Here is a 15,416-nt window from a genome sequence, read left to right on the forward strand (position 1 = left end):
CAATGAGCAATCTACAGGATGCCCTGAAATAGTAGGCACAATGCGCACAAAAGTGTTCAGGCTTCGAGCTGCCGCTTGTTGTAATACAGGGTGTCCGAGCTAGCGTTAGCCAAGCTGTTCAAGGGAAAACACATTAAAAAGATAAAGCACAGTGCAAGATTACAATTACACAACCTAAAATGTTCTGTCGTCGCAGCTCTTACGACCAAACACCGTAGGTCTTATAATTGTACCTTACACCGTGTCTTTCTAAACTTTTTTTTTTTTTTTCGTTCAACAGCTCGGCTAACGTTATCTGGGACACACGGAATACACCGCGCCGCCTTGTGGAAGCTTCAGTGTTGGCACCAGCCAGTCACGAGCAGCGCTCCCAGTGACGTTCTTGCGAGAAGAGTTTATAACCGGCCGGATGCCTGCGTGCGCACTTCACAGACTGACGCACTCCGCCATGCCAAAGGCACTGGCGTATCACGAACTTGCGCGTCACCGTGAATTCCAAGCTCCTTATTGGGTAGCGACAGCGCCCTGGATCGGGCTAGCACTGCACGGCAGTTGTTGAGCCTCCGCCGGCGTGGTACAGTAACCACTAAACGATGTGCGTTTTTAGTGAGACAGATTACAGTCGCCGCGCTACTTAACATCCTCCTCCCTCGTGTCTTTCTCTCTCTCCCGTCGCGTTTCCATCATGTTTCCATCTCCAGCCGCGGTTTGCAAGGCGGCCGCGCTTCAGCGCCTCAGGCGAGCTTATTGCCATCCTCGTTGCACACGTCGCGAAGAGCAGCCGGCGCTCCGCGTAGGGCAAAACGTGCCCCTGTGTCGCAGCACGTCCCAGTGCGCCGAGCGCCAGCAAGCGGCGTAGCGCGGCCGTGTTCAGGCGCCACCGCGCAGGGGGATATGGGCGGATGGTTATGAGCGGCGACCGCCCTCACATTCGCACGGACGCTTAGTCAAGGTTACCGCGTTCGATGACCCGTCGTCCGGCACGGTCTCGCCAGCGGCTTACTAGACGTAGACTCGGACGCGAGGGATTCTCTTATAGCAAGGGCGGATAGGGGAGCGTAAGCCAATCTCACGCAGTTAGGTTCCGACCCAAGCGGTTAGCGGGTATTAGGATGTATGCGACGGAAGCGGTCTGTCCCTAGTGGGGAAATAGAAAAAAAAAATACGGTAGCGACAGTGAGCCCAGTCCTGCGAAAGGTTTCAGAGAGGAGGCTGTTGAACCTGTCCGTTGTTATTATGGCGTCGCGCACACTTCCGCCGTTATGCGTGTCACTTTCTTCAGTATACGGCGACTGTTCCGTTCCAGACACTCATGTCCTGGTCAACAACCTTTCTTGCCACAAGGGACTGTGATACACGTATATGCCGTCACGTACACGACGTGACCTAGCCTTGCTTCGCGCTCCGGTGGCTGCAACAGATGTTTCATTGTTTTCAGCTCATCCTGTTTAGCATTCAACTAATGAGGAGAGTCAAGGCTGCGTTGCTCTCAAGGGGTTTGACAGGCAAGGAGAGCATCTCCATTGCTACAAAAAGAAGTAGTAGTAGTAGTAGTAGTAGTAGTAGTAGTAGTAGTAGTAGTAGTAGTAGTAGTAGTAGTAGTAGTAGTAGTAGTAGTCGAAGAAGAAGAAGAAGAAGCAGAAGAAGAAAGCCTATTTTACGTATGGGTTCGCGGTCTCTCTCTCTCTCTCTCTCTCTATGCTTGTTTGCTTGAATTTGCATATCTTTCACCTTAAGTAGCATAACAGATAGGCAACGTAAGTTTGTTTCAGGAACGCCTCAGGTCAGTGTTTTATAGTCCCCTATGCATATCAGGATTGCAAGACTCTTGAACCACTTGTCCTTCGCTCGAAATTTATTCGTGTGAGCTAATAGGGGCCAGGCAGCCCGGGGCCTCTGCCGCATGCATGCTCTGCAACTCATCAATTTCTTTTCGAGAGGACTGTCACGATAGCAGTAAACCGAAAGTCGACTTCTCGTACCTCCTCGCTGACTAATGTAAGACCGAGGTCCGTCTACACCATGTGGTACCACTGAAAGCATAAAAGTAACCCTACCGGCTATATTGTGGTTAGAAAGCTCCTACAGGACTGATAAGGTAGCGTCACCTTTATGACGTTGGCTTTGCGCACGAGGCACACTGCTTTCTTTCCACGCGTGCAGGCCACGGAACGCTACAAGGAAGTTTCCGTAAACGTAAATGTAAAGGAGAAACTCGTGTGCAGAAACAAAGGTTTCATACGACGATACCAGTTAGAGCCACAGAATGCGATGACATACACAGTTTTGTTCAAAAGAACGTGAAACACCGCGTTCATATATAACTAATAAATACCTGTAAGCTCTGTTAGAAGGGTGCGTTCCAGTGTCTGGTAAGTAGTTTTTGACAGATAAACCCCTCCCTACTTCTTATGTTATCGTACCATAAGTGATCCCCCTCACAGAAGGCCGCATGGCACGCAGGCGTTAAGTATGAACACGTTGTACAGGGAGACCGGGCGCTGTCGGCTGCTCAGACATGCATCCACAAGCCTCCTCAGAACCGAGCGGCCGGTCCACACAAGGGACTCCTAAAGGCAGACACACACCGGCTCTACGTCTCTTGGCTGTCGGCGCTAAGTTCTGAAAACGAATGCATGCCAGCTTGCCTAGTTTCGCTTCACCCACGCGTACGCATGGTTCCGTCGGACGACACTCGCGCAGGCAAAAATAAAAAAATAAAGGAAGGCCGATGTGAAGGGCACTGACCTTTTCGTAGACGTGCGCAGCGGACAGCTCGTTCTCGACGACCATCATTATGATTCCGAAGAGGGCCATGACCAGGGCGTAGTCGCTGATGCGCTTGCGCTTCTCGAAGAGCGCCTTGCGCCGGCCCAGCCGGTAGCCCACCGAAGGCTTGTGGAAGCGGCCCCCAGGGCCGAAACCCCCGCCTCCCGAGGCTCCCCCCGGCGCACCGCTGCCGGACAGCGAGCCCGAGGCGCCCTTGAGGAAGCGCCGCAAGTCGCCGTCGCCCCCGCCGCCGACCCCGGCGTCCGTGTGCACGCCCACGAGGGCTATACCCGCGCCGTCGCTCTCGGTCGAGTGCTGCTGCGCCTGCTCGTCGAAGACGAAGAAGGGCGAGGAGGAAGGGGCATGGGAGAAAGAGAGAGACACACACGGCCAGGGTCAGGCATCGGTAGCGTGAATGGCCAGCAACCCCTGTTTCATTAACAGCTAGTAGGGTCAGCAGATTGTGGGCAACACAGCGAGGTGACGGGGTGCGGGACAAACACTTCGGGAAACAAGCAAAGGTGAGCACGGAGCTAGGGGAGACGCAAACGCAGAAAGGGTTAAGTTTCGGCCCAATAACGACACTGATGTCGTTGCAGACCGCACGGGATATATACATTTCACAAGGAGGGAATATGCAAAGCGCACAGTTAAAGCACCTAAGTAGTCGCCTTTGAAGAAAGCATGTCGTGCAATTCGTCCACTTAAAAGCACTGACGACCTACTTAAAAGCCCTGACGATTACATTGATCAAATGAATGAATGAAACATGCTCCCGCACAACGCTTTAGCGTTGTCAAAAACGACACCATGAGGATTCTCAGAGCACGCAGTTCGTTGCATTTGGCAGTTGTTTCCGAAAGCGAGGGAAGTTACAGCGGCGTTGGGCTCATGACAAATACAATATGATGCACACACGTGGCACTGGATCCGGTTGGGAGATTTCCCCTCTCTCCCCCTCTCTCTCTCTTTCTGCCAACACACATGCTCCTTGAAATCAATCAATCAATCAATCAATCAATCAATCAATCAATCAATCAATCAATCAATCAATCAATCAATCAATCAATCAAATAAATTTCTTCAGACACTCCTTTTTCTTACCGCGTGTCACACAAGCGATAAGGTTACGAAACATGTATACTATGACAAGTTTCAATTTTCAGAAGGAAGTGTGCAGAAAAAAACAGTTGTACACAGTCATTCACACACCGATTCATTCGAGTGTTCCAGCACAAGCTTTCATCGATCCATTCTCAAACAACTGTTATCCATCTCCAGTGCAAGGTACGGAAGCACACCTGCACTAACTGATTTAGTATGTAGGCATCTAGCTGAAGTATAGAAGTACTTGTCGCGGACAGCTGTGATAGTCGCGTGATTCGCGCTCTTAAGGACATCATTTACTGGAATCAAAATAAATAGCGGAAAAATTTAAGGCCCTTCACCGCTTATCAAAGCGAACTGATGCCTCAACTATTTCGTACTTAGATGTGTTTACAAACGTATGTTAGAAGATTTGTCCCCTTAATTAGTCCTCTCAAAGTTTTTAATGTCGTCCGAGTGTAAGTAGTACAAAATGAAAAAGGGGGCAACATGAGGATCCTTGGTATGACCAACTTTGCACCGGACTCCTCGCTGAAGCCGTGTACTCATGTACCGGTACCGTCTCCGTCTGATGAAGGCGCCTTAGTCTCATCTGTTTTCCTCGCCTGATCCATCCGCGCATACAAAAAGCAACACGTATGATTGCTTGTTTCTTTTTCTCACCTTTTCTCATCAGTTCTTTACGAAAATGTAATCAAGTATGCTTGGTTGCAGAACCATAGATATGAGACACTTCTTTTTTTTTTTTTTTTTTTTGGTTAGCAGAGTTTCTTTATATCCCCCATAGAATGTGGCACATTTCTACTTCCTGAGCGGGATTACTCTCTCTCAGAGGTGGAGATTATTTGTAGGATAAATTAAAGTACATAGGTCACTCATTAACAAAACTTAGCTAGTTACCTCTTAAACTAATTACTTTACGGCACATATTGCAATTGACTAATTGTAGCCCAGACCTTCAAAAGTGACATCCACTTGGAAATAATTATAAGGATGACACCAGTATCAAAATATCCGTTCCCAAAATTTAAGACGAAATTCGTTAACGTTCCAGTAATTTTCAAGCTTTAATGCATAAAATGGCTTTTTGCATAGAAAAGCATAAGGCATGCATAAAAAGTATAGGGACTTCGTGGTCTATCTGAGCCAGTACTGGTATATGAATTAAATCTTAAGATGGAACTAAATCAAGTCGGTTACGTACAGGTTGAAAATGCCGAGAAAGCCTTTCAGGCGCTCCTGACTTACTGCACCTAATTCGATCCCTGGCTCGTCACTGGCCCACACATGGAAAGAGTACCGACGCATAAGGCGCTGATTCATGCCGCTGTGAGCTGGTTGTTAGTGGATGTTTGTATTCTACCTACACAAAAACAAAAACACGCATTTATGTGCCGACGTGTTCTCTGCTTTTGTACAATGATAGGCAACATAAAACAAACTGTTTTCCGAGCATTTAAACGCACTAGCTGCAAAAACGAATGCATTAGTTTGGTAACGCCATTTACAACGAGTGTGAACGGACGAAAGACGCAGCAAGTTTCTTTAACTAATTAGTTTGAGGATGTCACTTGCTGCTCATTAGCGTTTATTCGGCAGAAAGCGATTGCCGGTGCACGTACATGCCTTTCTACTGCATCGGTGCTGACCACAGGTAACCCTGTACGAAGGCGCATGTTTCGGGTAACCAGAACTAACTTTATTTGGAGCCTTTACTTTCTTGCTAGTGCTTAGTAGTAACAGTCCTCCAATAGTCTGCAGTTCAGATATGACGCCATTTACTTGGGTATTAACTTAGTTGGCCCAAAGCTGCTATTCAAAACATAACACAATCTTATTGCGAATTAATTTCGCAGCTAGAAATCTACGTACATCTCGCGCTACCCACCCGGTTCTGAGAGGCCGTTCATTTTCATTTCTCCGTCGTTGATGGAAAAAAACAAAAAAACATCATAGAAGCGGACATACACACGCTCGAGCCTTTTGATAAAACCAGATTCTCAACCAAGCTTTGAATAGTGGCTAATTGCCAAGTTATAGGCTGATACGCACGTGAAGACGCTCCCGTCGGGTAACTTCGGAAATATTTGGATCGAAACGCGGTCCTGTAGGATGCGGATAGAAGCATCCAGTGACTTTCTATTTCCGTGTCATCGTTTTTTTTTGCTGCGGCTGTCACCTAATAAAGCGCTTTGAGGAAGAGAGCGCGGGGAGGGAGGGGGGGGGGCGGTATGGGAGGCCTGCCGGAGCTAAGCAAGAGCGGTAGAGATGTCGACTAGAGCGTCGGTTCAAATACCGAATCTCTTTTTCTTTTTTCTAGTTTCTAAGTAAAGCGAGATGTACAGGGTGTCTCAGCTAGCTTTAGCCAGAGTTTAAATATATGCGAATGACACGTAGCTGGACAGAACCCAGCTAATGTTATTTGCCGTCGCTTGGAGACACTCAATTTTTTTTTCATTCCGCCTAATTAGATCATTAGTCCTAATTAATTAATCAACTTCTCAAATATTACAGTTAGATGAAAAGTGTCAATGACAAAATTGTAGTGCTACATAAAACTGTTTTTCCCAGAGTGAAAGAAGCCCGCAAATGCACGCAAAATTAAGGCGCGACTGGCCGCTCGAGGCACTTTGCACGCATTCGGGGGCTTCTTTCACGCTCAGAAAAACACTTTCGTGTAGCATGTGTTGAGCAACAGAAAGCTGTATCGGGTATTTTTCATGTCGCTCTAGAATTTTCTCATTGACATTTTTCATTTATATATAATATTTGAGAAGTTGAATAATTTATTAAGACTAATTATCTAATTAGGCGGTATCAAAACAAACTGAGGGTTCCCGAGCGACGGCAAACAACATTACCTCGGTTCTGTTCAGCTACGTGGCATTCGCATATTTTTAAACTCTGCCTGAAGTTAGCGGGGACACCGTCTATAAATATTGTTTAGAGTCTGCTTGGTAGAAAATTAGGCCTATTTACGTTATACCGTTACGTTATACCGGCTTATGCCGTTCACAACAGAGGTGCGTGCGCGCGTGTGTGTGTGCGCGTGTGTGTGCGCGTGTGTGTGCGTGTGTGTGATAAAAAATGAATCGATAACACCGAAAACTATCCGATCCAGATTCGAAAGGTTCGAATATCAGATAGATAGATATATAGTTAGTACTTTTATTCATAGCTATTATTCAATATTAGCACGCATATATATATAGGAGAAGTTTTAATTTTGTCGCAGCCTGCGAGCGTGTGACGAGGAAGGCGAGTCGCCTTATTCAAACGTGCTGCCAGTTCATCAAGAGGTTGCTTGATTATTATGGCGTGCACACGAGGTCAGGCGAACTGTCTGCGGACGACCGCACTTTAGACCAGCTGCTGTGCGCAGCGCACGCATGCCACTTGAGCACGCTATACCAAAGCTAATTCTGAAACGCCACGCGCAGGCTCTTCAGCGGGGCATTTCTTTTCTTTTAGGTCGATGGATGCTCGAGTAGTTATCGCTGGCATACCACAAGCTGCAAGCCGAGCTGCGCAGTAGTTTAATGCGCGGCACGCTGGAAATCCTCCCCGGGCAGCTGTATACGTGAGAGATTATCGCAGCGTCGGTCAGCGTGAATGCCGGGTATACGATTGCATGCACCGTCTTTGTCCCCCTGCTTTCGTGCGAAAGGTGGACTCGACTGCGCGTACGTGTCGGTTGCCCGCCGATCGTTAGTAATCACTGCACAGCAGAGTAATCCTCCCGAGGTGTTATCCTAAGCGGAAAGCTGTCATGCCATGCCAGTGCTGTAAGCCATGCCATACACAGCGAAATCCAGTGTTTTACGGGAACGCTTTGCCGCAAGGCCCACCGAGCACGCCGTGTATAGACGAGAACAGGTGCCCATAAAGAATGGAGCAGCGTTGTTGAGGCCCCTAAAAGAATATCGCCAAACAACGTAAGGAACGCGCCAAAGAAGCGAGCGGCTAATAAATCGCGAGTGTTGAGCTACGACACTACGATGGCGCATTATCGGGCCACTTGAGCTTGGCATTCATAAATCTCGCGCCTGCAAAGTCAATTGTAGGAACACATGGGTCCTTGATTGTCGAGGCGAGGACGCCGCAGCAAGGAAAATTTGCAAGGATTGCTATAGAGACACCCTGAGTAAGAAAGAAATAAAAATAAAAGAGCAAGATGCTGTATTCCCGACGCGCTTATTTACATACCGTCCGCTGTAGTCACACGAGGAGTAGTAGTATTGTTATGTTCCACTCACATGCTCCCTAAATTCAGGTGAAAGATTGCTCACTTGGTTGCAGTCAGTGAAAAGCTGCCCAGCACTCTGGTTTGCGTTGGGATATTCCTGCAACGACGCGATTGGCACACAGTGTTACCACCAAAATGCTCGCACCATTTCTCTATTTATTCAGCGAAGTCGTCTTCATTCACTGTGAGCTTTCACTGCTCTTCGAGATTTCGAGTATTCGTACGACGGTGCAACAGAGGTAAATACTAACGAGGGCCACTTACTCATAGCCAGCGCCAAGTCAATATAGACTACTCTTGCAGCTACTACAACACACAAAGCTAACAAGATCATTTTAAGATAAAGGAATACAGAAAAAAAAAAACAGAAAGCTCATATGCACGAGTGTTACTCACACAGCAAGCACCAACTGTTCTTTCCCCAAGTTATCCTCAACCTTACATTACCTGGCGCTGTCGGTAACTTACAGTTACACTGCGTCCCCACTCACGACCCAACCTCCTCTCCTCTCCCTCTGGTGGTTTCTTTAGACATGGCCACGGAGATATAAGGTTTTGTAATTTTACACAACCAAGACATACACGCGAGAATAAAACAAAGCGATGACAAAGGCTTCAATCAAAGCAGCACAAGCGCCATCCCGCGTTTGTTCTTATGTACACAGCGTTTTAAAGAAATCTCTGAAACGCGGAAACCGCTGACAGCCCGACCTTCGATGCGGTCTGGGCGTGCACAATGAACTCAGAAGTTGCACCGAACAACTGTTCCGTTACCCCATTTCCGGTCACATCGTTCCCGTTGGAAGAGAATTAGGCCCTCTAGAGAGGCTACCACGTCCAGAAAACTCTTTTTCGAGCAGTTGCGAGGGCCTCGGTTGCGTTAATCAGGCCTATCTACGACATATCAACTATCACAAGCCACGTTTCGCATCGCAAGGATCAGCATCAGGCTCACCATAATTATCCGACACGCTGCGCACGGCTCCTCTACATGCCTTGAAAAACGAACCCTCAACAGCGTACAGTTGCTAACATACACACACGCACACAGAGAACTGCGAAACAACACCGGTACTCAAGCGGTTCCCGCGTGTCTGTGCAGAGCGACTACTCAGTCGTCCGGCGCGCCCAGGAACACGCGGCGGAGAAGAAAAGGAGCGTGAAGGAGAGTAAAGGGTTGAGCCGATCGTCGTGTCACGTCTCGCGCGCTAGCGCGCGCGAGCGCTGACTTGTCACTGGCTCGGCGTTGTGTATCGCCGCCGGAACGAACGCCGACAGTGCACGTCCCGTTCCGAGCGAAGGAACGCAAGCAAAAACAAACCTGTCACGGCCGCCCCTACATTGCCCGGAATGACGCGCGTATGGCAATTCCACGTAACAGCCCAACAGTCATGAACGAGCCAAACGTGAAGCTCATATGCGGAAGCAGACGACCACTGCGGACGACCACTCAAAGTTTCTCGACCAACTAGAGGCTAACAGCTTCGCTGTAAAAGAAGACATTTCTCACTATGAATGATGTGCAGTAGGCGTCAAATGAGACGGGAACAGAGGAGCGAATATCCGAAGGTGTAGCGTGAGCCGTCCTGTCAACACCATTGACAGGCGCGCACATATGGTTTGACCACACTGCGCGATGATGCTCCACCTTCTCGTTTCTGTTCGGGATCTCTGTTACGCGAAAGCGAGAGAAGAAAAATCGAAGGAAAACATACGCTAAAATACCACAGTATAGCGAAACCGTATGTGCGATCGTCGTCAAATCAAACGCGAACAGCAGCGCGCGGGGTACCGTTTGTGCTGCCATCATTACTACAACGTCATCTTTTTTCAATTTCAATTAAAAGAGAATTCCAGAAGAGAAATTAAAACACCGCGGTACAGGGGGAGCGTCATGGCGGAGTGCGATCAGACGTCATGTGGGCACCTGTAAATGGTGTTGACTGGACGGCGTGCACTATTCCTTCAGTTACGCTCTCTGCTGCTCGCTTTTCATTTGACATCGATAGTACGCACGGAAGCTGCTTTGAGATATCCTGATTACATGCGGTACGCCGTCGGAGACAGCGATATTCCATTTGCAGCCATTTCTGCGGCAACATCAGAGACGCTATTACCTTACGCTATTCCAATCTGTTTCAATTCAAATTCTCCCGCTACTGCCTGCCACAATTAATCAAAATATTTTCGTGGCGCCCCAAACTCCAAGATTTACTATGGGCCATACAGCAAGCCCGTGAGGCGGCGAGGAGACAGGATCTCCGGACTTCCTCGGAGGTGGCCTGGGCACACGCCACAAATTTGCCGGATTTTCAGTAGAGTTGTTGCCACCACCACCCCAACCTCGCCTGTCTGTCACGCAACGTCACGAAAGCCACGAAAACTCACCGCGTCAAAGTGACGTGCACGCATTAAAGATGCATAAGTATGCCGAACAAAACTGAATTTCTTTCTGAATAGCCGCAGGCTGCCCCGTTCCGAAAGGAATAAAAGAAGGTTTCCGCCGATCAGTCAGGCACTGGCTACCCGGAGAGCATGGGTTTATTTGCGTACAATAAAACATTTTGCGTGGCCGTGCAACGTTTTCGAGCACTTTCGGCATGTTTACGACCTCGCTCTGCCAACTTTTCTCTGCCGAGGATCCGTTTTAGCGGCATTCTTAACCTTCCGTTGCATGCCGCCGTCATTTTCGACCAGCCACCTCAAGCTAAGTAATGGAAAGCGGACCAATCGCAGACGCCGGCACCCCCCCTCTTCATCCGGTTATCGATTTTCAGTGCACTGGCTCGGCCCTATCGAATCCCTCTCCACTTGAGTGTGTTCCTCGACTTTTGTAAACCAATTAGATAAGACAAGCCGCTCACTATAGGCAATGTTATTCGTTTTTAAAGCAAACAAAAGTGCCCACGTATGAACGAGGAGAGCGTTTAGTTGGTCTGTTCAGGCAAATCTGCGGGTCACCGCCCGATGCTTGCGTCGGCGGTTACGCAAATTTGACGTCAAGAGATTGGAATAAAAACATATTGGAATAGTTTTACGTTATAGTGCCCATGGTATGAGTGGCGGCATCGGTGGCGTCATTGGTGAACAAATGACGCGTGCTACTCTGGCGCCATCCCGTAGCCATCATCGCCGCAGAGCCTGTCTTGCGCGGCACTACGCTTTCCTTCTCACACTTTCGCCATCCTCTCCTCCGCATTCCTCCTCGCGCTCTCTAAGCTATCGCCGTCTTTCATCCCTCGCTGCGCTGCGCGTTCGCTCCTCCATCCTTTGCTGTGCTTGTTCGCTCGGTTACGAGGTACGCGGACGCCGACGCTCCGCAAGAACGGGCACCCAAGAGCTGCGCTCTACAATGCACTAATATGTCGATCAACTCAGATTTTCTTCTTACAGCGAAGCTGTCTATGGCTAGGATCTAGAAAAAAATGGGTCCGAGATGTTTAAAAAAATCAGTCACGGCTGTTGCTCTGAATGTCTTCTTTTTTCGGGCAGGTAAGTGGAAAGGGAGCGACAAGAATAAGGGGGAGGGGACGAACTGTCGGTTGTTATCTCGCTCGCTTGCTCGTCGCAGGGAAGGGCTGGGAAAGGGCACGTGGACTTGGGCAAGCGCCCTTTCCCAGCGCTTTCCGCGACGATGGCGAGTGGGTTGTATCCTTCCTGTTGGAACGGTTCGGAATTGAGGGCTACACGGACGTCAATGTGCCAACCACGCGTTACCGGTCGTGTATAAATTTAACCTTTGGCAAGGACGTGTGCAGCATACCAGTACCACCGATCGCGGTGTAGCACAGCGACCGCAAAGCTATGGTCACTGTGGTAACGACTGAGACAAAATAAAGACGATAACAACCACGAAGTTACGTGTATGTGTCTTTATTCAATCAATATAGCAATAACCATATAAACTAATACAGCTGTAAATATATTCATCTCAATACAGTTTCGTTGGTTATCCTTGTTCACAGAGTGGAAGGGCACTAAATCTTTTTATCATAATAGCTGGAGACTGCCTAGTCCCGAAAAGAATAACAGATGGCTGCTAGCATATCGTTCTGGCACTGGCTACTCGGAGCTGCCGAGGAGGATTAATTTCTCTGTGTATAATTAAAAAAAAATGTGTGGCAGTATGACGTTGTCAAGCCCTTTCAGCACGTATTCGACGTTGCTCAGCCAACTCTTCTTCGCCGAGGATCTGTTTTAGCGGCATTTTTAACCACTGAACGCAGCCGCGGTTCCAGACCAGCCACCTGAAGCTAAGCAAGCGGAAGAGGAGCAATCAAAGAAGCCATCACCACCCCTTATCCAGAGACCTACATTTACTGTGCTGGCTATAGGACCCACCCAAACCCTCGCCACGTCGGCGCTCTCCTCGCCTCTCGTCAGCCCATTAGACAAAAAGAAAAAAAAAACACTCTCATGGTAGGTATTGCTCTTTAGGTCCACTCTATTCGCCCGCATTTCGAGCAGACCGGTGGCCCCAGCCAATCAGGACTTCAGCAACAGAGGAAATGAACATGTCCACTAGGTGGACACTTACAGACTACCCCCCAGATGCCGTGATATTGAATGGGTGAAAAGAATAGGAAAGTTTAGCACCTCGTGAATTATACTTCCGAAAGTGCACGCGCACCAAATAAATATCTTGTTTTCAAATCGAGCAAGCGTGACCTCTTACAAACGAGGAGAGTGTTTGATTGGGCAATTCAAACAACACTGCGGGTCACCGCCTGGTGCTTGCGCCTGCGTTTATGTATATTTGACGTCAGGCGATTTAAATAAAATCAGAATGGAAAAGTTTTCCCTTATACGGCCCCAGGGAATGTATCTACAGCGTACTGTTGGCACGCAAACTACGGTGGCTGGCAACGAGTACGTATCGCTTTGCGCGGTAAATGCAGCGAAGTAGTCCCGGTCGAAGTATACCCGACACGGTTACCAGCATGGTAGACTCAGACATGATAACTGCGTCGTCGTCGTCTTCCCCTAGATCCTATTTTTTTCTCCATCATCATCATCATCAACAACAACGTATTTCAAACCCACTACTACAGGACAAAGGCGCCTCCAAACTATCTTCAACTTTTCTAACACGCAACATCCGAAGCAAGGTGGCTATGATTCGATTCCGGCCCCTGCAATCGCATCTGGCGCATGCAGTTCGCAAAAGAATAGCCTTCGAGATTGCTTTCTGTTGCATCGTGATAGCGGTAATTGGGGGCTAGATTTGGAAACCGGCTATATCGCCGCACCCCCTGATCTTCTGCCGTACTCGACTTGGTTTTCCTCCCCTTTGGCACCCATTCTTTTACTCCAATAAACCACCGGTTATCCGGATACGCATTACTTTGCCTGTTCACTTCCATTTCTTCCTCTAATTTGAAGTAAACAATCAGTTCCACCCATTCGCGCTCTAATCTATACTACCATCTTCGTGTCTCCTTAACGTTACGCCTACCACTCTTCGTTCCATCGCTCCTTCGGTGGTCCTTAGTTTCTTTTCTGGTTTCGCCCTTGATTATCAAAGGGAATCAAACGGAACAAACAGGTACCGGAAGACCCACTTGCGAGAACACGTCGGCATAACGTTAGTTTCGGACGTCGCTTCAAGCTGCCGAGATTCGACCGTGACCACCTCGCTGTCAAAGATGCTGTTCATTCTTGCCGCTGCCAAGTCGGAAGTTCAAGCAGCATGGACGATTACCGCTACGGTGCCCTGAATCAAGATCAAAGTTAACAGCAGTGGGTCAGACAATACGTTAACGATGAAAACAAGCGGTTGGGAAAGGAGAAGCCCAGATTACGGGGTGTTCGTTTATTGGCGAGGAACTGTGTTCAAACGAAGCATGGGCATGACCTTTCTTACAGCGCGCCTTGTTGCTTCATCGCTAAATCATGCCGCGCGGATGCTTTGTGGAGCTTCGCAACAATCGCTATTGGGTAATCATGTGGTGTTTATTTTTGTTGTCCACGAAGAAAAAGAACAGGGAGAAAAGATGAATGATAAAAATAAACACGATCTATCGCAGAAGCAGCTCTTCTCGCAATCGTTGCTTTACTTCCCCTTTCCCTTCCCCTAGTGCAGGGTAGCAAACCGGAGGTTTCAAGTCTGGTTAACCTCCCCGCCTTTCTCTCATTTGCATCTCTCTCTCCTTATATCCGGCAACTCACTCACTCACTCACTCACTCACTCACTCACTCACTCACTCACTCACTCACTCACTCACTCACTCACTCACTCACTCACTCACTCACTCTCACTCACTCACTCACTCACTCACGCACTCACGCACTCTCACTCACTCACTCACTCACTCACTCACTCACTCACTCACTCACTCACTCACTCACTCACGCACGCACACACAGACGTGCGCGCACGCACGCAATGTAGCGACTACACTATTTCTTTTCTCTTTTTGCATTTGAACGCTACTTTGTATTGTGTTCAAGCTGTTGTGCAAACATTTTTCTGTATTGCACAACCACCCCGAGCGAGGGTCCCGCATATAAGACGGGTCACGCAACGGGACTCTAGAGGCATCCGTGTCGCCACTGCCTCCTATTTCTCAAACGCGCCCCTCGCTTTCCATCGGTCCCTTTCTGTCTCCCCGTCAACGCTATTCACCCCGAGCGCACCGGCAGCATCGTTGCATTGCACAATCTTCCAGTACACGGCACAGCCCATACTCAAACCGTCCGTCGCAATCCGCGACTTGTACACAACGACGCATGCACCTCGCATACAGCAACCAACGGAGTCGGCCATCTCGACCGTGATTCCCAGCCCAGGCGCCGCGTTGTGTGTGCCTTCGTTCGGACGGACGGCCGTTACTCGGCGAGAAGCGACGTCGCAGCAAACGCGGACGCGCGCGCGCGCTACAAGGGCTCGCTCCGCGATGGCCGCGAGCGTGCCCGAGTGAGCACGCGTCGACGGCAAACAAGCGGCGAGAGCGAGAAGCGTGCGGCGCGCTTCGAGGGTACAAACATTGGCTGCAGCCTTAAAACGCTCCTCGTCGACGTATTATTATGATTATTATTTCATTTTAACCACACCGTTTCGAGCGATCTCGTTAAAGCCCCGACTTGAGCGGCCAGACGTGATTCCGAACGCGTTTCCGCATTCTACACATTTTGCTCGATAACTTCCGCCGCGATTCGCACACGTGTTTTTCTTTATTACTTCAAACATTTTTTCTCAGATGCCCGGAAAGGTTGCTGTAAGCATGCGACTGCAGATTAATTATGTGCGACGTGCATCACTTGCAAGTAAGATCGAACGAATTAATTCAATAGT

The 15,416-nt window shown here is 48.8% G+C and overlaps 1 protein-coding gene across 1 annotated transcript in view; it reads right to left on the reverse strand.

The window, feature by feature from the left end:
* The window catches only part of SK (small conductance calcium-activated potassium channel), a 499,813-nt gene that overhangs the window by 214,867 nt on the left and 269,530 nt on the right, over positions 1–15,416 (reverse strand). Inside the window, exon 4 of the mRNA XM_055062880.2 lies at positions 2,749–3,093. Coding sequence (XP_054918855.1) covers positions 2,749–3,093 — 345 coding nt within the window. The remainder of the gene's footprint in view (positions 1–2,748; positions 3,094–15,416) is intronic.

This window comes from Dermacentor andersoni, chromosome 3 (assembly GCF_023375885.2).
Source record: "Dermacentor andersoni chromosome 3, qqDerAnde1_hic_scaffold, whole genome shotgun sequence".
Lineage (NCBI taxonomy): Eukaryota > Metazoa > Arthropoda > Arachnida > Ixodida > Ixodidae > Dermacentor > Dermacentor andersoni.